The sequence below is a fragment of the Carassius auratus genome, chromosome 17 (genome assembly GCF_003368295.1).
Source record: "Carassius auratus strain Wakin chromosome 17, ASM336829v1, whole genome shotgun sequence".
NCBI lineage: Eukaryota > Metazoa > Chordata > Actinopteri > Cypriniformes > Cyprinidae > Carassius > Carassius auratus.
In genome coordinates this window covers 26190714-26216765 of record NC_039259.1, presented here as the reverse complement: position 1 = coordinate 26216765, position 26052 = coordinate 26190714, and the positions used below count along the sequence as shown (strand labels likewise).

Genomic DNA, 26052 nt, shown 5'->3' with positions numbered 1-26052 from the left:
AAAAAACATTACACAACCCTGATATCTTCTCTGAAGGATGCAGATCTAGTTTCCATCAGCACAGTGATTGTATTTATTCAGTGTGGATCTTTAAAAATACAAGCAGAAATCACATTGTGTTGAAGCAAAATCTATAAAAATATTAACAGCGATGAAATATAAAAGTAACTTAATGTGAGTCAAGTGTTATTTTAGTATCATTTCAAAACTATTATAGTTTTTTATTCTTTTTTTATAAATATTTTCAATTTTAATTTAAGTTTGTTTTACCATTTTTGTGTCATCATTTTTATTAGTTATTGCTTTTTAAAATAAGCTTATATAATTTATTTAACAGCAATAAAAATTTTTAAATATTAAATGGTTTTAAAAGACTGTAGTTAATATACAGTAATTAGATGTGAACAAAACCTGAAGTGAAGATCCAAGAGCTGAATTAAAGCTGAATTACAGTGTATGTTTTTATAAAAGTTATATAAATATCAGGGCAAAACAATCTTAAAGTAACTTTGTCATGAATATTGGATATACATTTGAGAGAAAATCCCTCTTGGAACATCCTTATGATGATATTTGTTGTTAAGAAGTGTTTTGTAACCTTTAAATCACATTATTTACATTCTTAGAATATTAAAACTCAACATTTGAATAACAATATTGTTTGGGTGAAAATACATTTAGTAGAACAGTGTAAGAAACTGAACTGTGCAACTTTTTTTAGAAACGTTAAAACAATGTTCCCACAACGTTTAATAACCTAAATGTGAGGAACTGAAGGAACAGTGAGTTGATCTGAATAATGTCTCTTGTCTTCTGTGGAGAATTCAGTTTTTTCCTCACTGCTGAATTCCACAAGAGCACAATGTTGTCCTGTTTATTTCTGCAGAAATAATCGGACTTCTGTAACACAAACCCGAGACCGCTGTCAGCAGGCATCAGAGATGGAGGATGTAGTCCAGTTTTCCATGTCGAGGGAAACGTGAGGAACATCTGCTTTACGGATCTGAGCTTCTGGTGTGTTTTTCCTGCTCCGACGGTGGATATGAGTGTGAGCACGAGCCGTTTGCAGACGTTCTGCTGAATCCGACTTATTCACGTTCCATTGTTTGTTTCATCATGTTTCTCTGCTTCTGATTGGTTTTGCTCTCGCTTCATGAGCGTTTGCATGTCAGGATTTTCTCTTGCTCTAGTGGAATATATATGCATTGAAATACATTTATTTCATGTTAAGTATACTACAATAATCAACAAGACATAATATCAATAGAAAACAATTGATTATACAGTAGAAAACAAGACATAATATCTTAAGTAATTTTACTTGTCAAGTAAATGCATCTTGATTTGAGAATGTTTAGACATTCAAACAAGACAGAAATACTAAGAAAATCATTTTTTGCAGTGTTTCAGAATGCTAATGAAGACTCAAGTTATTCTCTTCTTGTTTCCAGCAGAAATATCTAAAAGTTCTTAAATCAAGAAGCATTTTCTAGAGAAGAAAACAAGATTATTTTGCTTGTTTCAAGCAAAAACTCACTAAATCCTGATTAGTTTTTCTGAAAACAAGACGACATTTTTTTCTTATCTAGAAAATGCTTCTTGATTTCAGAAGGTTTAGATATTCTGGCTGGAAACAAGGTGAACTGTTTTGAGTCCCGTCTCTTCTGTTGCACATTACTCTGTATCTGATGCAGTTTGATGGATCTTTGATCTGTTCACTTGTGTTTGAGCAACGCTCGAGCAGCAGAACCAAGCGTTTCGGAACAGAAACACAGATGTGATGTGAAAGTCAAGCACATGAACACGCTTCAGCTGTGAGTTCATACAGTAGTCTGTCTCTCTCTCTCTCTCTCGGCTGAAATATGATCGTCTCAGGAGAGACTCATAAATTCCTCTGCTGAATAAACGGAGGTGAAAGTCAGAAGCTCAACAGGAGGAAGAGCTTTCCTGTTCTGACGTTTCTTCAAGAACATAGAGATCGATGTATGTCAAAGAATCAAAGCATTCAAAATATTCATTACTATTATTATAGATGATTTTTAATGTTTGAATAAGTTTTTTAATTGCCATTTAATTGTAGAGGTATTTTTACAATGCATATTTTTTTCAAAGCAGCTTTACGGAAAAAAGACAAAAATTCTCAAGTGTTTGAAGATTTTGAAACAAGTTTAATTCTTTGTGATGTTTCTGGATTCTTCATGTTGCTCTGCTTCTTAGACAAGTTACATTCCACAGTTCTGTTCTGCATGGAAAGTCTGAACTGAATTTGATTTGCTCTGAAACAGAATTGCAAGCAGCAGGAGATATTTATTTACAATTTATTTATTTTTTTCTATCAAATCAGTCATGACTAGTACTACATTAAAAATGCAGTGAGTAAATAGAAGATTATTAGAGTGTGTTTTACAAGAAAATACTGTTTAGATTTTTTCCCCAAAAATGCTAGAATATTATTATTTAATATTCAAAACATGATTTTATATTTAAATTTAAATCTGGTGATGATGAGAGATTTGCATGCAGTTGTTTTTGATGTGCTGTTCCTTTCTGATCGATGCTCATCGACACTCTCCTCTTCTTCTTCTGATTGTGTTGTAATGTAGGGTCTGTTTCGAGTCCATCTGTGACCCTGGAGCACAAAACCTGTCATAAGGGTAATTGTTTTGAAATTGAGATGTCTACATCATCATCATCTGAATAAATGATCTCTCCAGTGATGTGTGGTTTGTTCGGAGGACAATATTTGTCTGAGATACAACTTTCTGAAAATCTGGAATCTGAGGGAGCAAAAAAATCTAAATATTGAGAAAATCATCTTTAAAGTTGTTCAGATGAAGTTCTTAGCAATGCATATTACTAATCAAACATTAAGTTCTGATATATTTACAGTAGGAGATTTACTAAATATCTTCATGAACATGATCTTTACTTAATATCCGAATGATTTTTGTCATAAAAGAGAAATGTCTAATTGTGACTCATACAGTGTATTGTTGTGTATTTCTCCAAATATACGTCTGTGACACTGATGCTGCTTCTGTGCTGCAGAGGTTTGATCTCTGTCAGGTCATGTGATCTGGTGAATGTATATCCCAGTCAATCCCAGCAGGAGCGAGCGGCTCTATATCACGGCTCATTCCGGCACGAGAGGAACACAAGCAGATCTGATTCTGAATCATGACTGAGTTCTGCTAAACACTCACATCGTCACGGCAGATCAGCGCCTTCATCTATCATCTCAGCTTCCTCTATATAACAACATCTCTCTCTCTCTCTCTCTCTCTCTCTCTCTCTCTCTCTCTCTCTCTCTCTCTCTCTCTGCAGACCCAGAGCAGTAAATGAACCTGGATCGGCTGTCTCACTGCTTCCTTCTGCACATCCTGAACTTCCTGTGACCTCCTAAAGGGCTAAAATAAATACATTAGCATTTACATAAATACATTTTAAAAGTACGATTTGAACCATGCCAACAATGTTTCCTAATATATTCAAGAGAATGTTGTGGTCAGTAATGTCGGAGTGTTTTGAGGGTCTTAAGGCGTTTGCAAACATTCATTCTCTCTCATCAAACATCAAACATGAGTGATTGACTCTTGCATGAGCTCTACATGCATTGCCTAATGCAGAGCCGGGTAGAAGCTGATTTGCAGTTCCTTCACAAACCCCAGTTTGGGAAATCTTGACATAATGTAATGGTAAATGCACTTCTATTTAAAATTTGAAAAATGACGGGTCAAAAATTTTAGAAAAAAAAAAAAATTAAGAGGCGGGTCAAAAGTAATTTAAAAGTAGTCTGATTATATTATCTGAAATGTGTAATGTAATGGATTACATTATTGACTACAAGTTTTGTCTAGTAATTTGGAATCAGTAACAGATTACAATTTGCAAGTGATCTACTCAGCTTTGGTTATAAGCAGAGTTTTGGCCAGTGTTTGCTGGAAACATTAATTTTTGTGTTTGTCTAATCTTCAGGAGTCTGAGGAGCAGATGGATCTGGAGCGTGACGTCGAGTGACGTGGCTAGTGTTCAAAGACATTCCTGACGCTCTTCTGATGAACGGCTTCCCTGGGGATCAGAGTAACCATAACACCCTCAGCCCGTTAAAACGCACGGATCCGTAGCTGAAGGGGGTCTTTCCCGTCTCCCTCCTCTTATTGACTGCTTAAGAGAGCGTTTGTCCTGAAACCGATGGTGAAGATGGAACATTCCTGAGATTTCTGCGTGTTCCAGTAAACTCAGTCTGAGTGCTGGATGGAGCTTCATGTGTTTCCAATGATCCTGTCCCTCTATTTTTAACAATGTGCTTGAGTCATCGGTTTTATTCCACTCTTCATGTCACGAAAATTCCACTCTTCATAAAGAACAAAAAATACATGTGGAACACAAAATAGATGTTTGATTTAGAGAGATTCAAATGTCAAAGTTAATTATCATTAATCACTATTAAAAATAAAAATAAAAAATACACTGATATTGATATTTATATTCAAATGGCAAAGTTTATTATCATTAATTATTATTATGATAATAAAAATACAAGTGGAATCTAAAATACATAGATGATTTATTCTGAGATATTCAAATAACAGACAGGATATGGACAGGATTTTTCAATATTAACTACAGATAGCCTATTGTCATATTATTAAAATTCACAATATGATAATGTAATGTCAAGGTAAGTTTATTTATATAGCACATTTAAAAACAGCTAGTGTATGCCAACGTGCTGTACATATACAAATGAAGTAAATATAGAGATTAAGAGAATGTAAAGAAATGACTCAAAACACAATCAACACAAAAACACATTAACAAACACAAACATACATTTCATCCAAATGCCAAGGAATACAGATAAGTCTTCAGGCGGGATTTAAACACAGGAAGGGAAGCCGCAGATCTTGTGTCAAGAGGTAAGCTTTTCCAAAGTCTAGGACCAGCTACAGAGAAAGACCGATCCCCCTTAAATTTCTAGCGAGAGCGAGGTATCTGCAAGAAGAGTTGATCAGAGGATCTGAGGGAGCGAGAGGATTGCTGATAGCTGAGAAGTTCGGACAAGTATGATGGGTTTAAATCATTTAGTGCTTTAAACACAAATAATAAAATCTTAAAATTGATCCTATGTAAATGGTTCTTTTAGGTGCAGTATTCTTTGTAGCAATTTCCTTGAATGTGAGGCCATGATGACTGCACGTGTTTTTTGGAGGTAACCATTGCTAACAAGAACACAATGACTGGAAGCACTTATTCCCTCCTTTAATAGCAATCAGTCTGCACTTACAATCTGTTTAGTATGATAGTGATTTCACCTGACTAGTACTCATTCACACTTTCACATGTTTTAATTATAAATTTAACTGATCTTTTTTTGCACGTTTCACTATCATCTTATTTTCGTCTGTGTTGTTGGCGAAAGTGAACCCTGGTTGATTGAGACAGGATTCCAGGAATGAGGTTTGGGATCTCCATCTCCTTGAGGTGGCAAACGTGGTCCACACCTCCCAGTAAGTCTGTGATTTCAAGTGAACCAACTTCTCTCAGACACAGGTTCACAGAGTCCAGCAAAGTGAACTTGCCAAAACCAAGCCCCTGCACTGCCTCAAGGAGGACTTATTCACCAACCCAAAGGGGAGATGGTTCTGGCAGCAATCTAACATCCTTCCTGCCTGGGATGTGTTTTATTCCTGCCAGTTTGGACCTGGGAACAGGAACAATCCCATGTAATGCAGTCTGTTAGGTTCTCTGGTTGGTTCAATCTGTCAAGTGAGAAGGACAAAACCCAAACCCGGACAGCTTCAATTCAAAGTGCTCTGTGAAATACTAGAGGGGGAAATGCCTTATAAACTGGGGCAGGCAAAAAAAAGCCTGGGCTAAAGCCAACAGGGACAGAACCCTGTGATTCCTGTCGGGATGTGTTGTTGTAAGGTATTGTGAATGCTGAACAGCACCTAAAGAATGATGAAGACACTCAACAAGGACAAGCATTCGATCACATTTAGCTCTGAACTGCTTTAGTATATTTTTAACAGCAGTTACGTAATTTTGGTTTATTATTTCTGTTTACGTGCAGCTTTTAGATTGATGCAACAGTGGTCATTCAGAGGAACACACAAGGACAACTGGTCTTGAGGAATCTTGAGGTGTATCTTAGAGTTTGGAGACGGTCCAGATCAAGAGCAAGACGTGCTTTTCAACACATTTTATTGGGCTTGTGACTGATTCAGATTCTGTGAGTGTGAACGAACTCTCTGTCCATCTCTTGGACGAGTCGTCCCGTGGTTTTGAACAGCGTTCATTACAGCAGATCCTTATATTAAAGTAAATCACAAGCTGTTGCTTTGACACAGGCATCTGTTCGCTATGAAAGCAAACGCTGGAAGCCACAGACTTCACCAGCCTGAGCATGAATCAGTTCAGCAGATGTGTGTGTGTTTGCTGCCCTTCCTGTAGCGGGTTGAGCTTTGGCATCATGCACGGCTCGATGAATGATCCTCACTTTACTTTTCTCAGCTGGGATCCTCTGAGGTTGTGACCCATATTTGAGGAGCGTGATCCCTGAGCGAGACTGATGCCAGTCCGCATGTGTCTTCAGGCCCTCACACTCTGCCTGGAGTCGATGCCAAATCAGTGAATTTATCTGCTGTTCCTGCTCGTTGATGATGATAGATGCTTGATTTCAGAGTCCAGTGTACATGAAGCCATGTGAGAGAAAATACAAATGATTTAGATGCCATTATACAAGGTTTAACATTGCATAAAGAGATATGAATGATGCATAAATACAGGTGCATCACAATAAATTAGAATGTCATGGAAAAGTTCATTTATTTCAGTAATTCGTTTCTTTGACAGTGGTCTTCAGCTCATCTGCATTGTTTGGTCTCTTGTTTCTCATCTTTCTCTTGACAATAGCCCTTAGACTCTCTCTGGGGTTCAGGTCTGGTGAGTTTGCTGGCCAGTCAAGCACACCAACACCATGGTCATTTAACCAACTTTTGGTGTCCTGCTGTAAAAATCAAATCAGCATCTTCAAAAAGCTGGTCAGCAGGAAGCATGAAGTGCTCCAAAATTTCTTGGTAAACGGGTTTTCAAAAAACACATTGGACCAACACCAGCAGATGACATTGCACCCCCAATCATCACAGACTGTGGAAACTTAACACTGGACTTCAAGCAACTTGGGCTATGATGTTCTCCAGCCTTCCTCCAGACTCTAGGACCTTGGTTTCCAAATGAAACACAAAACTTGCTCTCATCTGAAAAGAGGACTTTGGACCACTGGGGAACAGTCCAGTTATTCTTCTCCTTGGCACAGGTAAGACGCCTCTGACGTTGTCTGTGGTTCAGTAAATTCCTCGACATGTCTGTGTGTGGAGGCTCTTGATGACTTGACTTCAGCTACAGTCTATTCCTTGTGAAGTTCACTCAAATTCTTGAATCGATTTTGCTTGACAATCCTCATAAGGCTACGGTTCTCTCAGTTGGTTGTGCATTTTTTTCTTCCACACTTTTTCCTTCCGCTCAACTTTCTGTTAACATGCTTGGATACAGCACTCTGTGAACATCCAGCTTCTTTGGCAATGAATGTTTGTGTCTTACCCTCCTTGTGAAGGGTGTCAATGATTGTCTTCTGGACAACTGTCAGATCAGCAGTCTTCCCCATGATTGTGTAGCCCAGTGAACCAAACTGAGAGACTGTTTTAAAGGCACGAAACATTTTCAGTGTTTTGAGTTGATTAGTTGATTGGTATGTCATCATATTCTAAGTTGGTGAGATAGTGAATTGGGGTTTTTTTGTTAAATGTGAGCCAAAATAATCACAATTAAAAGAACCAAAGACTTAAACTGCTTCAGTCTGTGTGTTTTGAATTTATTGAATACACAAGTTTCACAATTTGAGCTGAATTATGAAATAAATGAACTTTTCCGCAACATTCTAATTTATTGAGATGCACCTGTATATAGATAGATAGATAGATACATAGAGAGATAGATAGATAGATAGATAGATAGATTTTTGTATCATTTTCCCACAATTATGCAATTAATTGATGAAATAAGACACATCATTTAATCAAATTTAAGTTTGGAATCCCTGATTTTATTATTATTAACCCCCCACCCCCAATCCTGCATTTGATTGATCAAGGTAAGACACATATAATAGTTTTGAATCTCTAATTTTCTTTCATTTAAAAATTCTTAATAATAATAATAATAATAATACATTTGTATTTTATAATTTTTCCCCCAATTATCCATTTAATTGCTGATTGAAGGTACAGCACATTTTAATAAATGTTTGTATTTCAGATAATGGCTGTGTTTATCAGTCTCTCCGTTCATCTGTTTCTGAAGATCTTGATGTGTTCTACTTGTAAGTTTTATCTGATTTTCGTTGAATCTCACATGTTTTATCGTTCCATTTTTTCCACATCATTCATCAGTAACACCCTTTTCTAGTCGTAAACCGTCCATTTATTATGTTCTTCTTCCTATTTGACTCTTTTCAGATGGAGTATGAAGATCTGAAGCATCTCTGTGTCTCTTCACTTTTTGTTCTGATAAAGCTGAAGGTCTGATGTTCTCATCTTAATACATTCAGACAAAGTATACAATTCTTTCAAAAACCAAAAAAAAAAAAAATCTGATTCCGATATGATATGATATACTGATATAATGTTTATTACTCCACCAGGATGCCAAACACAGAGCTTGATGAAGAGTATGTTTAGAAACAGGACAAATAAAAAGGGAACAGTGCTGGCAATCATCAGTCTTCATGACTTCATGGGAAAGATCAGCAGACCGGCTCTGCATTTAATGATCGCATTATATTTTATGAGTTTCTGACCCTTAAAGATTGAGCAACAGTGAGCAGCTGTGTTTTTACGGGGTGAGATATTGAAAAGACAAAGGCAGTGAGTGAATAAGAATGACCTTTAACCACCTTCTTACTATCTTCACATGAATTTACAGTTCAGATAGATCAGACATCAGAAGGAACATTCAGATTCATCTTTTCTTCTTTGTTTATCAATTTGTATTTACTAAATGGCTTTCCGGGGCATTTATGATGAAGATGTTGGCAGCAGAAAAAGAATGTGAAAGTCTGTATAAACAGAATATCGGTGATGTAAGATGCACAGATGTGCTCATCGAATCAACCTCTGAATATTCTTCCTTGCTGCAAAACACAGAATAATTTTGACTCCCTCACTGACCATAAATGGGGATGCAATGTGAGACGCAACGGAAATAACCGGTTACTGCCGTACCTTCCCCTGATTCTTCATTCAGAAGATGTTTTTGAGATCCTGTGGGACAGACGCATTCCCTTCCTATGATCAGAACGAAGCTTATGCCACACCAGAAACCCAAACGAACATTCTGTGTTTTCACAGATGCATCCAAATGGTACAGACATTCCAGCGATTCACAGCTAAATCCTTTATCCCTGCTGCTTCAGCCCAAACTCAGCATCTGTCTGTCGAAACCACAGGATAGAGTCTATAGAGAGCAGATAGATGAGCTGTAGATGTTACGTGTGATATTTATCCTGACTCATGAGTCACTTAAATGATTATGTACTGAGTTTCTAACAGCTGCCTGTTCAAATTATTTAGAGTTGTGCGATACAGCCAGAATATTTACCAAGTCATTTTCAATCATCATAAGGAACACAATCATAATATAGTGGTTCTGTTAGAGACATCACTAATGTAAATTTAATGCTCTATATTTCTCAACATTGTGAGGAAATGAATGCTATTTACAATTGGGGGAAAAAAACCATTTACGTCAGACTCTTTGACAGCTGGCTATTTTTCTCTTTAGAAAACCAGTTGTATCCTCATTAATGCAGGCAGATTTTCACCTGTGATAACTGTATTTGTATTAATTAATTTATAAATACTTTAATAATAGGTTTTGTGAGATGCTTGCTTTGGAAAAAAAAACAACCAACCAAGTTATCTTAATAAAATAAAAATGATCTCTTACTAGAAAAAAACTAACTGATGTTTAATTCTCTTAATCAAAATAATAAAAAAAAAAAACATTTAAATTTCTAAACTGAACAAAATTGACTGACATTTAATTAACTTAACAGAACAAGACTGAAAGATATTTAAACACACAAAACTGACCTGTATTTAAATCTCGTAATAGAACAAAACCAAACTATATTTAACCTTTTTTAATAGAACAAAACTTACCTACATTTAAATATTATAATTGAAAAAAGACAACAACTAGTGTTTAAATCTCTTAATTGTATAAAACCCAACTGATATTTAAATTTCTTAATCATATAAAAGACCAATGTTTAAATTTCTTAATAGAACAAATAAACCAATATTTAAATCTCTCAACCATATAAATACAACCGATATTTGAATTTCTTAATCATATAAAACCGACCAGTGTTTAAATATCTTAATAGAACAAAACCAAACTATATTTAAATATCTTAATAGAACAAATCAACCGATATTCAAATCTCTCAACCATATAAATCCAACCGATATTTCAATTTCTTAACCATATAAATCCAACTGATATTTCAATTTCTTAATCATATAAATCCAACAGATATTTCAATTTCTTAACCATATAAATCCAACTGATATTTCAATTTCTTAATCATATAAATCCAACCGATATTTTAATTTCTTAATCATATAAATCCAACAGATATTTTAATTTCTTAAAAATATAAAACCGACCGATATTTTAATTTCTTAATCATATAAAACCAACCAGTGTTTAAATATCTTAATAGAACAAAACCAAACTATATTTAAATATCTTAATAGAACAAATCAACCGATATTTAAATCTCTCAACCATATAAATCCAACCGATATTTCAATTGCTTAACCATATAAATCCAACGATATTTCAATTTCTTAATCATATAAAACTGACCAATGTTTAAATATCTTAATAGAACAAACCAACCAATATTTACATTTCTTAATCATGTAAAACCAACTGATGTTTAAATATCTAAATAGAACAAAGCTTAGCAATATTTAAATCTCTTTACCGAATAAAACCAACCGATATTAAAACTTCTTAATCACATAAAACCAAGTGATGTTTAAATCTTAATAGAATAAAACCAACCAATATGTATCGTGCAAAGCTGACTGATATTTAAATCTCTTACTAGAACAGGACTGATCATCATAAAAGTGTGATTTTCTGTAAAGCTGTGCTACACAAATACACTTGACTTGATCTGCTCGGCCTCATTGATCTCCATCTTTCACAGCTGCTGTTCATCTGACAGTTTTATTCCTGATCACTCAGCACTGTTTGGAAAGCATCACCTGAACAAAACCGTCAGAATTGTCCATCTGCAATCAGTGGTTCAAGCGTAACGTTATGAAGCGACAAGAATACTTGTTAACAGTCTTCTCTGTGTCTCTCCATATCATGTGTGCTGCGAATGCTCTTCTGTATCAGCTGTGCCACAAGGATACAGTTTTCTTTCAAATTAAAGCTAAATACATGTAGAAACAGCAAATCCTTGTGTTTAATTTATTTCAGTTAACAATTACTACAAAACATTTTTTTTTCACAATAATCCACAGCACTCCAGTCCATCGGTTAACTTCTGGAAAAGACTGATGTTTTTATCAGACTCTCATTCTGACGGCACCCATTCACTGCAGAGCATCCATTGATGAGACACTGATGCAATGCTACATTTCTACAAACCTGATGAAGAAACAAACTCATCCTGATCTCGGATGGCATGAGGGTGAGTGAACCAGCAAATTTGAATTATTTTTCAACTATTCCTTCCAGCGTATGAATAAATCCTGCATGACCAGAAGATCACAGAGACTCTTCCACATGTAAGTGACACTCATTTGCCCTTCAGTAAATGTCAGTCAGAACCTGATGATGCAGTTTTCATCTGACAGTCCTCATGAGGATGATTTTCATCTTTCACAAGCCAAACACAAAGCATCTGATGGTTTGTTCTCAGCAGATCTCTGTTTTCTGGAGCTCTGAATGTTCACTTTCTTTCATCTGACCTACAGTTGTAATTCATCAGCATGAGATCATTTCCTTTGAGAAATGAAGCAAAGAGTGTTTTTCAGAATAGATGAAATGATTCTGAACTCCAAGAATCAATCTTATTAATGTGTGACTGTCATTAGATCATGAATATGACAGCATTTGTCTGCATCTGATCAGACGCTGCAGGAGCTTTTCTCAACACACACTTCAATCTTCCTTTGCTTTGATGTTTTCTATTGAATGATATTCAGATATTTAAATGTGTTTTGTGGTCACTATCTGTATGAATGCAGTACAGGAATTACATGCACTGAAAAACTTCTATTTTATATTTCTATTTGATCAGGAGATGCAGTGCAGAGATGCTGAAGTGTGTATCTGGTGATCGTCTGTTTGTTTTAAACTCCAGTGATATTGCACAGATGTTCAATCAGTTACACACATATCTCTGAGTATCCACTGGAAACACTGACATCAGGCCGGTTCTGTCCAGCCTTCAGAAAGCTTTGTGTTTCTCTGTGCCGCCCACATGTGAGCGTCAGCGGGCCTGTGCAATCACTGCTCGTTTTATAACCCATGACTGCATCACTATAATATTTGATATGTTTCTGGGCGATTGCATAATTAAACACACACACACACACACATCGTCTGCATCGGGAACCATCACACTGGGAAAAAATCATCTTAAAGAACAAACACATTTTTATTGCATGACTTCTTATGATGCACTTAGTCACAAAAGAACACATACATTTGACTGATATATGCAATAAATCACTGTTATAAACAGGAAATGCCATAAATGTCTGAATTCAAACATTTAAAGTCCTAATGGAACGGTAATGGAATTTCTGTCATAACAAATGATTTAGAGATCAAACAGAATCCTGCTGGATGAGCCAAAATACCTTTTTTAATAAAAAATGAATGGCAGTAAAACATTTATAATGTCACAAACGTTTTTATTTCAAAGAAACGCTGTTCTCTTAGACTTTGTATCCATCTGTGAATCCTGAAAAATAAAATACATCAGTTTCCACTAAAATATTGTGCAGCACAACTGTTTTTCAGCGTTGCTAATAATCAGAAATGTTTCTTGAGCAGTAAATCATCATATTTTCATGATTTCTGAAGATCATGTGACACTGAAGACTGGAGGAATGATGCTGAAAATACAGAAATAAATTACACTTTAACACAGATTCACACAGAAAACAGCTTTATATATTGATTTTACAGTATTTTTCAGTTAAGAGAATGTTTCTAACCCCAAACTTTTGAATGTAATGTGTAAGATATATGTAAATGTCATTTTTGGCGTGTGTGTGTGTTGGCTGATGGAAAGTTTGCTCTGGAATGTGCAGTTTTTTCTCCTGATGTTGAATGTGCGCGTCCTGCTGAACGCTGATTGGTCGAGAGAGCAGCTGAAGAATGTGTGAAACGACTTAAATAGCGCGAGACTCATGAGCGCAGAGGAGCAGAACATCTCTAACACACACACACACACACACACACACACGTCTTCACTATAACAGAGTCTCTCTTCAGGTGAGTGTCTATATTCAGCGTTGCGCTTTCGAGAGGTTTTTTCACATGTAACTACAGACAGATGTGTGATGTGTTGTGATTTCAGGGGAATGATGGCTCTGAAAGCACTCGTTTTGTGCCTCTTCTTGTGGAGTTCCGTGAGCAGCAGACGCATAGGTGAGGACAAACTCTGACTGATTCTAACCAAAGCGCTTTCTCAGTGGCTGCTTCTCTTCCAATGCATATATAATTCTCCCCATCTGTGCATGATTTAAGTCTAGATTGAAATCGTACCTTTTTAGTAGAACTTTTAGAATTGATTAGGGTGATCAGGTTTAATACGGAATCAGTTTAATTTTGTTTGCATGACACTAACCTAATCCATACCCATTGCGTAACTTATGCACACCAACGTCAATTTCTGCACACGAATAATACGCCAAATCGGAACATAAACTCGTGATATCGACACGCACGTTCATGTGATCGGGGTCGTACACGCTCACGTTCGTTTTCTCTCGGAATCCGCAGAAATGCCGGATGATGACACCGTGTTCGACCTGTTCGAGCTCACTGATGTCGACAAGAAGCATCACGGGGTGAGCTTAGTGAAGGGACCCGATCCAAACAGCCCCGCGTACAAGATCCTGAACCCGAACCTGATCCCCTCGGTGCCCGAGCTCTCCTTCAGGGACCTGGTGTACTCCATCCAGAGCGAGAGAGGCTTCATCTTCACCGCCAACCTGAAGCAAGCCAAGCGCACCAGGGGCAGCCTGGTCTCCGTGGAGAGGACCGACGGCACCGGATCCGTCTTTGAGATCATCTCCAACGGGAAAGCCAACACCGTGGATCTGGTGTACTGGACCGAGAGCGGACAGCACGTGGTGTCCATCGAGGACGTGAACGTGGCGAACGGACACTGGAAGAACATCACGGTGTTTGTGCAGGAGGATCGAGCTCAGGTTCACGTGGGCTGTGAGGAGATCAACACTCAAGAGCTCGATGCTCCGATCCAGCAGATCCTGAATCAGGAGAGCGCGGACATCTCGAGCCTGAGGATCGCCAAAGGAGCCGCCAAAACCGATCGCTTTCTGGTAAGAATCTGGGTGTTGTTTATGTTTGATACATCGGTTTATTTGATTGTAGTCATCTGTGATATTATTGTGTTATCCGATGTATTAAAGTTCAATTTGATGTGTTTTTTTTCATCCTCTAACTGGACTTTTGGAAACGCGTAAAGACGCGGTTAATGCGCGCAATGCGCTTCGCCTTCAGAGAGTGTTTTTGTTTTACATTCTCCGTCTGAATGTTCCATGTAATAGTAGCTGTTGGAACTGTGTTCGGTTTTCTCTGCCAGTCTCGGTTTTTCACCATTATCCCGTTTTCCAGGGAGTTCTCCAGAACGTGCGGTTTGTTTTTGGAACGACGCTGGACGCGATTTTACGCAATAAAGGATGCGAGAGCTGTGAGTGCTTAGTAGATAGAGCATCACATTTTATATTCTTAAATGCTGAAAAAATAAAATGCAATTAAATAAGTATAGCATATGTGAAGCTGAACCACAAAACCAGTCATAAGGGTCACTTTCTTTTAAAAACATCATCTGAAAGCTGAATAAACAAGCTTTCCATTGGCCGAGAACATCTATTAGAAAATCTGGAATCTGAGGGTGCAAAAAATCTAAATATTGTGAAAAATGAAGTTCTTAGCAATGCACACTCACAAATCAGAAATTAACTATTTATATTTTATGGTAATATTTGCTAATGATATTTGCTAACAATCTATTTTTAACTATTGCTACAAACATACCTGTGCTACTCATGACTGCGTTTGTGCTCCAGGGTCACATATATAAAATAGAGATGCTATATTAAAGCTCATGTGTTGTCTATACAGCATCCTTCATCACTGATGTCATCACCTTTGAAAACCCCATGAACGGATCCAGCCCGGCCATCCGCACTGATTACACCGGACACAAGTCTAAAGGTCAGATGATCGTCATGTGCTTGTAATGTGTCTGGGGTCTCATCATGGTCTCATGAAGTTAACGTCAGAATCCTGTTCCTCTTCAGATATGCAGGACATCTGCGGTTTCTCTTGCGACGATCTGTCCAGCATGTTTAAGGAGCTCAAGGGACTCGGCATGGTGGTGAAGCAATTGTCAAACGAGCTCCGCCAAGTGGTGAGGATCAAAACCAGCTGTCTGTCTGATGTTCATACAGACATGTGTCTGTCTCTCCACCCTGTTGTTCTGATAAAGCCAAACAGTTGTTCCTCAGCCTCTTCCCTCAAAGTTGTTGTTTCTAATGACAGTTCCTCTGTTCTTCTTCTGGCTTTCAGACAGCAGACAACAGCTTAATCATGACTCAGATTAAAATCCACGAAGGAGTTTGTCTACACAATGGCATTGTTCACCGAGACAAAGACGAGTGGACGGTGGACAGCTGCACACACTGTACATGTCAGGTATGAGTCTTCTTACTGATGTGAAAATGTAAAGTTCCAGTATTTGTTTTGTGTGGGTAGCTAGTGGTTAAATCAAGTCAAGATCCTTGGTCTTGGTTTTGAAGAGGGAAAAAAATCCATTCTGTGTCTCTGTTTCACTGCACACATGCATCTAAATGGCCGGGATTCAGGAATGTTTTAATTGGTGAGTGATACCCGCTGTCTCTGGTTCCGGTGAGAATAGAGCCTGGGTGTGTGTGTGTGTGTGTGTGTGTGTGTGCGGTTGTGGCCGCTGACTCAGTATGTCTTCTCCACCCCCATGCTGGCCACATTAAAACACTTTATTAGTCCGGTTAAATGTATTCCCCTGCTGCCCGCTCAGAGTTTATATCACCACACAGTTTTCCTGCCAAAGCCAAGGGTCACTTTTTATTACCAGCCGAGAGGCGTTTATTTCTCATACATTATGTGCAGCTGTTGGGATCGTGCGATTAAACTTGCTTTAAATATTTTATTGGCAGAACTCCGCCACTGTGTGCCGTGAAATCTCCTGTCCTCTCATGCCCTGTGCCAACGCTACTGTCCCCGACGGCGAATGCTGCCCACGCTGCGGAACACGTAAGTCAAGTTTCAGAATTCATTATGTACGTCATCATTGATCTCTGGACACAATGAGCTAATTTCCAAAAATTCGTTGTTTTTAATTTTACATTCTCCATTAGGCCTTCAAAATGATGTATGATTTGTTGGAATAGGAAACAATAACGACTGACCGATGCCCGACTGTGCGCATTCACACTTATTTGCCAGCACGGCTTACATATTTTCTCTGATTGTTTTCTTGAAGCGATTGATGCGGGTGTGGATGGCTGGTCACCCTGGTCCGAATGGACACACTGTTCGGTGACCTGTGGCAGAGGCATTCAGCAGCGCGGACGCTCTTGTGACCGAATCAATAGCAACTGCGACGGCACATCTGTCCAGACGAGAGACTGTTACATGCAAGAATGCGACAAACGCTGTGAGTTCAAATACATCTGCCACTTGCATCATATTTGGATCCCCATGCACTTCTTTAATGCTTATTTCTGTCATGCAGTCAAGCAGGATGGCGGCTGGAGCCACTGGTCCCCCTGGGCTTCTTGCTCAGTGACATGTGGTGAGGGCATCATCACTCGAATCCGGTTGTGCAACTCCCCTACGCCTCAGATGGGTGGGAGAGACTGCGAGGGAGACGGTCGTCAGACCGAGCCATGCCAGAAGGACCCGTGCCCAGGTGAGTGTTTTCACCTGTTGGAGTGTTTGCAGAATGTAACATGGAAACCCCAATGACCCTGCATTTCTCTCGGTGTCTCAGTGAATGGAGGTTGGGGACCCTGGTCACCATGGGACTCTTGCTCCATCACGTGCGGTGGAGGACTGCAGCGCAGACACCGTCTGTGTAACAGCCCCGCTCCCAAATACGGTGGAAAAGAATGTATGGGTGACTCCAAAGGAACCCGTTTGTGCAATGCCCAGCCGTGTCCAGTTGGTAAGACACAACATGATTCATATTCCGGGTTTCCATCCAAAACTGTGAATTTAACTTATGCGCAAAATTGGAATGTCACATAAAACATTTGCGAATAATCACTTTTTCCATCCAACAAGTCAAAGAGAACAAAATTGTCAGTTCCTTATTAACTGGCACTATATTTCACTAAGAAAAGTAGGAGAAACCTTTGACACAGTAAATGCAGTCACATGACTTTTAATGCACATGGAGGAATTTATTCGCGAAATGTTTTTCCGTCTCCCATTATTCGCATTAACCCTTTTTCTCACTAGTCAAAAACCACCTCAAGCGAACGTTAAAACTTTTTGCAGATTAAGGGATTTTTTTAAATAAATATTCTTGGCTTCTGTGGACTTTTTATTAGGACAGGACAGTAATTTAGACTGTAGTCGAAGTAAGAGGGAGACAGGGGGACAGGATCGGGACTCGAACGCGGGACGCAACAATGCTTTTTGTCGGCGCTGCCTACGAGAATATTGGTACTGACATAATGAAGGGATTTTTAATCAAAATTTGGCGTTTCCATCACTTGTTTTTGATGTGATACTTTAAACAAAATGCACAGGCTGATGGAAATATAGCTATTGATAAGGATCAAGCTGAAAATTCTTGTCACATGATATCAAATGAACTTCTGTACTATCATGAACAGATGGATGCCTGTCTAACCCGTGCTTCGCCGGCACCAAATGCACCAGCTTCCCCGATGGCTCCTGGAAGTGCGGCGAGTGTCCGGTTGGATACACTGGGGATGGAGTCCACTGTCAAGATATCGACGAGGTGAGGTGTCACTCTAATGAGATAGACAGCTCTTAATGAAGATACTGCTGTTTCTAAATATTCAAAATTTTGGTATATGCAGTGCAAAGAAGTTCCTGATGCCTGTTTTGTGCTGAATGGAGTCCATCAGTGTGTGAACACAGAACCAGGCTACAACTGCCTGCCCTGCCCTCCACGCTACTCTGGACTGCAGCCCTTCGGCAGGGGAACAGAGCAGGCCATTGCCAACAAACAGGTAAGACTAGTCTAAAGAGTAGTGTTAATGATGGGAAGGGGCAGATCTTTCTCCTTCCATGAGGTGCTAACCAACATTAAATCAACCTATTCACAGGTCTGCACACCTAGAAACCCATGCGAGGATGGCACCCATGAATGCAATAAGAATGCCAACTGCATCTACCTGGGCATCTTCTCTGACATCATGTACCGCTGCGAATGTAAACCAGGCTACGCTGGGAACGGTTACATCTGTGGAGGGGACTCTGATCTTGACGGCTGGCCAAACACAGACCTCCACTGTGTGGAAAACGCCACCTACCACTGCAAGAAGGTATGTGATCATTTCCTCACCATATACCATTACACAAGGTTACAGAATCTTCATCAAAAATGTCATTTTTAGGACAACTGTCCTGACCTTCCCAACTCTGGTCAAGAAGACTATGATAAAGATGGAACTGGAGATGCTTGTGATAATGATGATGACAATGATGGGATCCCTGATGAAGGGGTAAGTCGTAAACACATTGTTCTTCTGCAAGTAATGACTGTCAGTATGCTACCGGCTAAAAAAGAAAGAAGTCAGAAATCAGAAAGAGCTTTATTGCAAAGTATGTTTGCGCATAGAAGGAATTTGATTTAGTGCCAAGCTTCCAGTACACAGAGACAACAACAACAACAACACAGAAACAACAAAAAATAAGATGAGAGAATAAAAATACATGTGGGAATATAAATAAACAAAAAATTGAAAAAATAGAATATAATAAGATGTATGGATGTACTAGGATCTAGGGTGGTAACAAATAAATATAAGGTTATTAAAAAAAGAACAGAGTGAACAAAAGAGAGCGAGAGCGGAACTTTGCCAGTAGCAAATAAATAAAGGATTTATGATGGCTTCCATCCAGCCATACTGGATCGCTTGGTTTAACATCCATAATTCAAATCATACACTTGGAAAAAATGTGACTGGGCAAACAAACAGTCAAAGTTTTGCAGCCAAACGGTGCATTCCAGCACAGCTGTGTCCCAAACCATCACATCCATGGCATATCGCTTCAGACATTCATTTTGTTCAGTGCTTCTTGTGTGCGTGTATTAAGAAATTTTGATTTGTGAGGTAAAGAGTCTCCAGATGTTTCTGTCTTTCTGGTTTCATCACTGACTTGGCTGGATGTTCTTGTTTTGAACCAGGACAATTGCCCGTTCGTCTTCAACCCAAGACAGTTTGACCATGACCGCGATCAAGTTGGTGACAGATGCGATAATTGCCCATATGACAGTAATCCAGAACAGACCGACACCGACAACAACGGCGAGGGTGATGCGTGTGCCATTGACATCGATGGTGATGGTAAGTCTTTCGTCATGTAACTCCATCAACATAAAGAACACAGAAACCATTATAAGGGTGTTTTGGTGTAACACTGGGATTTATTTGTCTAGGCATCCTGAATGAGAAGGACAACTGTCCATATGTGTACAACACTGACCAGAGAGACAATGATGGAGACGGAGTCGGTGACCACTGTGACAACTGCCCACTGGAGCACAACCCTGACCAGGTGAGATGCTTGACCTTGCTTTTTTAAGACATGAGTGTGCAACTATGAACCGCAGATGATGATGGCTCTGTAATAATCCGTGTGATGTCACAGATCGACTCTGACTCTGACAACATTGGAGACAAGTGTGACAACAACCAGGACATCGATGAGGATGGACATCAGAACAACCTTGACAACTGTCCCTACATTCCCAACGCCAACCAGGTCGACCACGACAAGGACGGGAAAGGAGACGCCTGTGATCACGATGATGATAATGATGGCGTGCCTGATGAAAAAGACAACTGCCGACTCGCCTTCAACCCAGATCAACTGGATTCGGACGGTGAGTCCAGCACACCATATCTGAATTTTAATTTTATTTGTGTATGTGTAAACTTCCACATGCTGAATTTTTGTCCCTTTTCACCTGCCCAGGAGACGGACGAGGTGACATTTGCAAGGATGACTTTGATGTCGACAATGTGCCAGATATTGACGACATTTGCCCAGAGAACTTCGGTATCAGTGAAACAGACTTCCGTAGGTTCCAAATGGTTCCTCTCGATCCCACCGGAACTTCCCAAATCGACCCCAACTGGGTCGTCCGTCACCAGGGCAAAGAACTTCTGCAGACGGTCAACTGTGATCCTGGCATCGCTGTTGGTAAGCGGTTGAGAGATACAACTCATGATAAACACATTCATCTACATCCAAATGCTAATCTTCTTGTTTTGGTTGTCCCTCAGGTTATGATGAGTTCAATGCTGTGGACTTTAGTGGCACGTTCTTCATCAACACAGACCGTGACGACGACTACGCCGGCTTTGTGTTTGGCTACCAATCTAGCTCACGTTTCTACGTGGTGATGTGGAAACAGATCACACAGACCTACTGGTCTCATACACCCACTAAAGCACAGGGGTACTCTGGACTGTCCATTAAAGTAGTGAACTCGACCACAGGACCGGGCGAACACCTCAGGAATGCTCTGTGGCACACTGGAGACACGGAGGGACAAGTACGTATCATTCTCAAGCTGTCAACATTAAATTGAGTTTGGTGTTTGAAGTGTCCTGCTCACCTTATTTTGAACCATTCGCAGGTGCGCACCCTGTGGCATGATCCCAAGAACATTGGCTGGAAGGATTACACCGCCTACAGATGGCACCTGATCCACAGACCAAAAACCGGACACATCAGGTAAGTGTGAAAGCTAACTTAGATCAGGAGTGCCCAGTCCCGTTCCTGGAGCTCTAATTTTCTCAGTTCAGCTCCAGTCCTCATCAAACAAAACTGAACCAGCTATTTAAGAGCTTGAGGACCACTTGATAATTGCACACAGGTGTGATGGAGCAGGGTTGGAACTGAATTCTGTAGGTAGGTGGATCTCCAGGAACAGCATTGGGCAGCCTTAACTTAGATTAAAACTCGGTCCTAGAGTGCCAGTGTCCTGGAGTGTTTAGCTCCAAACCTAATCAAACACACCTGGGACTTTACTTATAAAATGTTGCACAGAAAACATCCTGAAATTGATCTTACAATCATCTCTCAAATATGCAGAAAACGCATCATCTCTATGCCTTGTAAACGATTACGAACTAATGTCATTAACATGTAAAAGATTCCAAGTCATCATCCATATTTTTTAATTAGAACAGCGAGCTGCAAGAACAGTTCTGAAAACATGCAGTACTCGAACAGACCGTGACGTGACTCTAAGCACTTTTCCACGTCAACGCCAGTTGTTACAATTATTTATGTAAGATTTATGCAAATCTAGACATACACACTTTATAAAGAGGCCCTAGAACGAGGCATACTTGAAACTTCCAGGCAGGTGTATTGAGGCAAGTTAAAGATAAACTCTGCAGGACACCAGCCCACCAGCACCGATTCTGGACACCCCAGACTTCTTTCAACCATTTGTCCTAGATACTAAACAGCGAAAATCAGCTTCACTCACTTCTGTTCTTTTGATTGATTTTTAGAGTGATTATGTATGAAGGCAAGAAAGTCTTGGCTGATTCAGGAAGCATCAATGACAAGACATATGCGGGAGGAAGACTTGGCCTCTTTGTCTTCTCTCAAGAGATGGTTTACTTCTCAGACCTCAAATACGAATGCCGAGGTAACACATTTGGATGCTTATGAAGAATATTTCTCTGTGTAGCTGTCTTATTGTTCAGGAAAGCTCACAATTGTTTATATCTTGACTCTCTTGCAGATGCATCTTAACGATTCCATCAGCTTTTTTGCCCACTATCTGTTCTTTTATGTTGGTTTAAATGTGTTCTGTGTTATTAAACCTTTCTGTGGTGGGATTGAGGATCCAAACATGGAGGCCAAAAACTTTCCATATAAGCAAGGACCACAGGAGCAGGTGAGCATGAAGACCCATCAGTACTTCCACCTCATCGATCATGCATTTGGTAAAGGGAAGTTCTTCTGTAACGTCACCTCAGATTTGCTGTGGACTGTGATCATGACAAAAAAAACACTTATGAACTGAAGCAAAACTTCCCCTCAATTCTGGAGGGTTTGAGATCCCACAGGAGGAACTCTTGAGGATTTTGATGAAGACAGCAAGGACTGTCTGTGAAACTTTGTGGACTTTGTGAAATCGTGTTCTTCTGCAAGGATGTTTACCACAGAGACATTCAGATCATCAAGAGTCATTGATACAGAGTTGTTTGTCCATAAGTAATGATTTAACCATTACCCCCCTCCCAATTCAGCAGTTTTCATGTCTGCTTTTGATCAGTTTCAGTCATCGATGTTGACAACCCAAGAGTCTTCATTTCACTGTTTATAAAGTGGAGTGCTTCTCAGGGCTAGAAGGACCTTTGTGATTTGTGACTCAAGGAGAAAGTTCATGTCTTAGATTAATACACAAATGTCCTGACAAGCTATTATAATCATTCACAGACTCAAAAGTTTTTGTGGCTCTAAACAAGCAGAAATGAAAAAGGAAGTTGAGATGTTACAGAGGGATGGATAATAGGCACACTTGTTTAATTTATTTATTGTGTTGAGAGGAGATGGAGGCATGAGAACTCATCTCAGAGCCACGTTTTACTGAAACAAACAGAGAACAACTGGAGCGTTTCAGACTGGGAGGAACAGACTGGAGGGAATGAATGGTGAACAGAATACGACGTAAATGTAGAAATATTACCTCACTGTTGTATAATTGAAATCAACAAAAATTGCAAATTATTTTTGTGCCACTTATGATTCAGTCCTGTTTTGTTTTAGAGGTACTGTATGTAGTAAAACATAAATTCTGTAAATAATAAAAGAAAAGAAAACATTTTGAGATGCCCCAGTAAAACATGAATGGAAAGTCAATATAAATAGTTAGTGCCTTAATTAATTAATGATGTCTTTTAAAAAAAAATATTAAGTTATTGGTAAAGGTTTTTTTTTCTGTTTTAATGTCTTATGTGTAGATATGCTATTTAATATAATTTATGAAGAACTGTAACCTGACGTTGGAAGTGTTTGTATAAACTGTTTGCACACTGATGAGGATTATCTTAGTTTTTTATGTTTAAGGACGCTTCACTGTCAGTATTGTTACTAGTTTTACACAATAATGTTGTTTAAATCTTATAAATCATTTTGTAAAATCAAAGAACAATAAATACATTTGAGTAAAAAATGACCATGAAATACTTTTGTTTTTAAGTAACTCCAGAATCTGCTTTAAATGATGTCTTCCCTTGACCCGCACTGTGAAAATACAGTTTACACTATAAATCTGAAAGAAATCCAGTCCATAAATAAAAAGATGTCTTAAGTAGACATTTTAATTGCATGGTCTGTGTCTTTGGTTTAGTTTATGGTTAAAATAACTCACGGTTACTGCTACAGTAAAAGCTAATTTGGTCAAAAGAGTATTTTAAAAAAAAAGTACTTTCTCACGAACTTTCACATAAAACAATCCAGGATCATCTATCAGCAAACACTTACTTTTCAAGGTCAGAAATGCTGGGAATGCTGGAGTCGCTGTAACACGCTCACGTGAACCACATTCACCAAACACTCATTCAGAAAGTGCACATGGATATTATAAAACATTTCATGCTTTACACTCAATAATCTACAGTTTGTGTAGATGAAGTGAGCTGTTTTTACAGAAGCGCTGTACATTGATTTACTACACTAACTGATCAAAAGTGTGTTCTCTGTATGACTTTTTCATGTTTTTGAAAGAAATCAGACCAAAACACCAAAGCTGCATTTATTTGATCAAAAATACAGTTAGAACTAACAGTAAAATATTACAATTTAAAACACCTATTTCTATGTAAATCTGTGTTAAAGTGTAATGTATTTCTGTGATGCTCCGCTGTATTTTCAGCATCATTCCTCCAGTCTTCAGTGTCACATGATCTTCAGAAATCAGAATAATATGATTTACTGCTCAAGAAACATTTCTAATTATTATCAATGTTGAAAACAGTTGTGCTGCACAATATTTTTGTGGAAACCATGATATATTTTATTTTTCTGGATTCTTTGAAAATTGTCAAATTTTCGTTTTATTTTCAACATAGAACTTGTCTCATTTTTGATTCATTTAAAGCATTCCCCAAATGTTTGGACAGTAGTGTGTGTTAATGAGCCACAATAAAAGTGCACTAGTGAGGGTTCTCAACTAACCAAAGACCAAGGTAGGAATCAGACTGATTCAGAAGGATTTGATCTACATATTTTTGGGGGTTAATTAAAAGCTCATGACATGAATAAAAAGACATATTGGTTTGATTTTTGAAGGGGAACATTTTATTTTGTCCTCTTACGTTCTGTTTCAGATGTTCTGGAGTCTGATTGTCTTGCTGACGCTGGCAGACACATCAGAGACGGGATGACAAACACACTTTCATGTCCTCTCTTATTGTGTAACTCTAAAAGCACAAAGACCTAGATTATGAACCAGTGTAAAATAGAAAACAGAAGAACATTCTCCTTCATATTTCATGCCTCTTTCTTTGTGTCAGTCTGACTGTGCCATAGCAGATCTGAGCTGGAGAGACATAGAGAAGCATCCAGATGATCAGACTGTGAGAGAAGGACAGTAGAACCAAAATACAAACACTTTCCTCGTAAAGAGCTCAAACTACTTCTGATTTGGAACTGGAAAGTGTCCGTTTCCCCCATTTACATAACTGATTTAACACTAATGAATCGATGTGGAAAGGATCATTGCATTGATGCACACACTGATCTAAAACTGGAGCCTGATGTCAGACCCACATGACTTGTTTAATATTGTGTCTGATCTGCAAACTGTGCGTGTGATGATTATAAATGATGATAATGAATAAAACAGACTCTATTGCGAGTCATGAATCCTTCTGTAGTGAAATATTGATTCATCAGCATAAATGTCCATCTGCTCTGCTGTTCTCATCAAGGCTGTGTGGGAGAAACCTCTGTTTAATGGAGTGTGTGTTAGAGCTGGGGTCTCACAGCGTTCACTAGTATTTCACACGCATGTGTAAGTCTTGTTCAGCCGTCGTTGATGTGACCGCAGCCGTTTGCAGACGAGACGCTCGCAGCCGTAAACATGATCAGACAGACTCCCGCTCGAGGCGTCATACATCTGTCTGCCGTCTCAAGGTCTTCTGTGGGTCAAAACACTTCATCATTACCCATAAAACCTGCTTCCCCATACAGCAACACTATGTCTTCTAATAGGTTTTTAAATAAAGCAATAATCCCCAAGAAGCTGTGGTTTACAGTGGATTTATAACAGCTAAGGGGTGTTGCTGTTATATATTCACTGTAAACCACAGCTTCTTGGGGATTATTGCTTTTATAAAACAGTTATTCCATATACGTAGTAAGGTTTAAAAAAATAAAACTGAGCAAATAAAGTGTAATGATATTAATAAAAACAGTATTCTTCCACCAAAC

The 26052-nt window shown here is 38.8% G+C and overlaps 1 protein-coding gene across 1 annotated transcript; it reads left to right on the top strand.

Annotated features, from left to right (window-relative positions):
* The first annotated feature begins 13472 nt into the window (after positions 1-13472).
* LOC113117769 (thrombospondin-1-like) lies at positions 13473-23794 on the top strand. The gene is made up of 23 exons (XM_026286677.1): positions 13473-13593; positions 13679-13749; positions 14104-14666; positions 14962-15037; positions 15472-15564; positions 15651-15760; positions 15919-16044; positions 16545-16641; positions 16871-17044; positions 17123-17299; positions 17381-17554; positions 18231-18358; positions 18441-18593; positions 18690-18908; positions 18981-19088; positions 19775-19934; positions 20027-20145; positions 20239-20473; positions 20566-20793; positions 20877-21148; positions 21233-21330; positions 22119-22258; positions 22355-23794. Exons 2-23 carry the CDS (start codon positions 13683-13685, stop codon positions 22363-22365), a joined length of 3528 nt encoding a protein of 1175 aa, XP_026142462.1. The 5' UTR covers positions 13473-13593; positions 13679-13682; the 3' UTR covers positions 22366-23794.
* Positions 23795-26052: the final 2258 nt, after the last annotated feature.

Excerpts from the sequence above, each read along its gene's own strand:
- LOC113117769 (XM_026286677.1), top strand. The coding sequence starts at position 13,683 with ATGATGGCTCTGAAAGCACTCGTTTTGTGCCTCTTCTTGTGGAGTTCC. Across the intron at positions 15,038-15,471 it reads CAATAAAGGATGCGAGAGCT|CATCCTTCATCACTGATGTC; the intron begins GTGAGTGCTTAG and ends TTGTCTATACAG. Across the intron at positions 16,045-16,544 it reads GCACACACTGTACATGTCAG|AACTCCGCCACTGTGTGCCG; the intron begins GTATGAGTCTTC and ends TTTTATTGGCAG.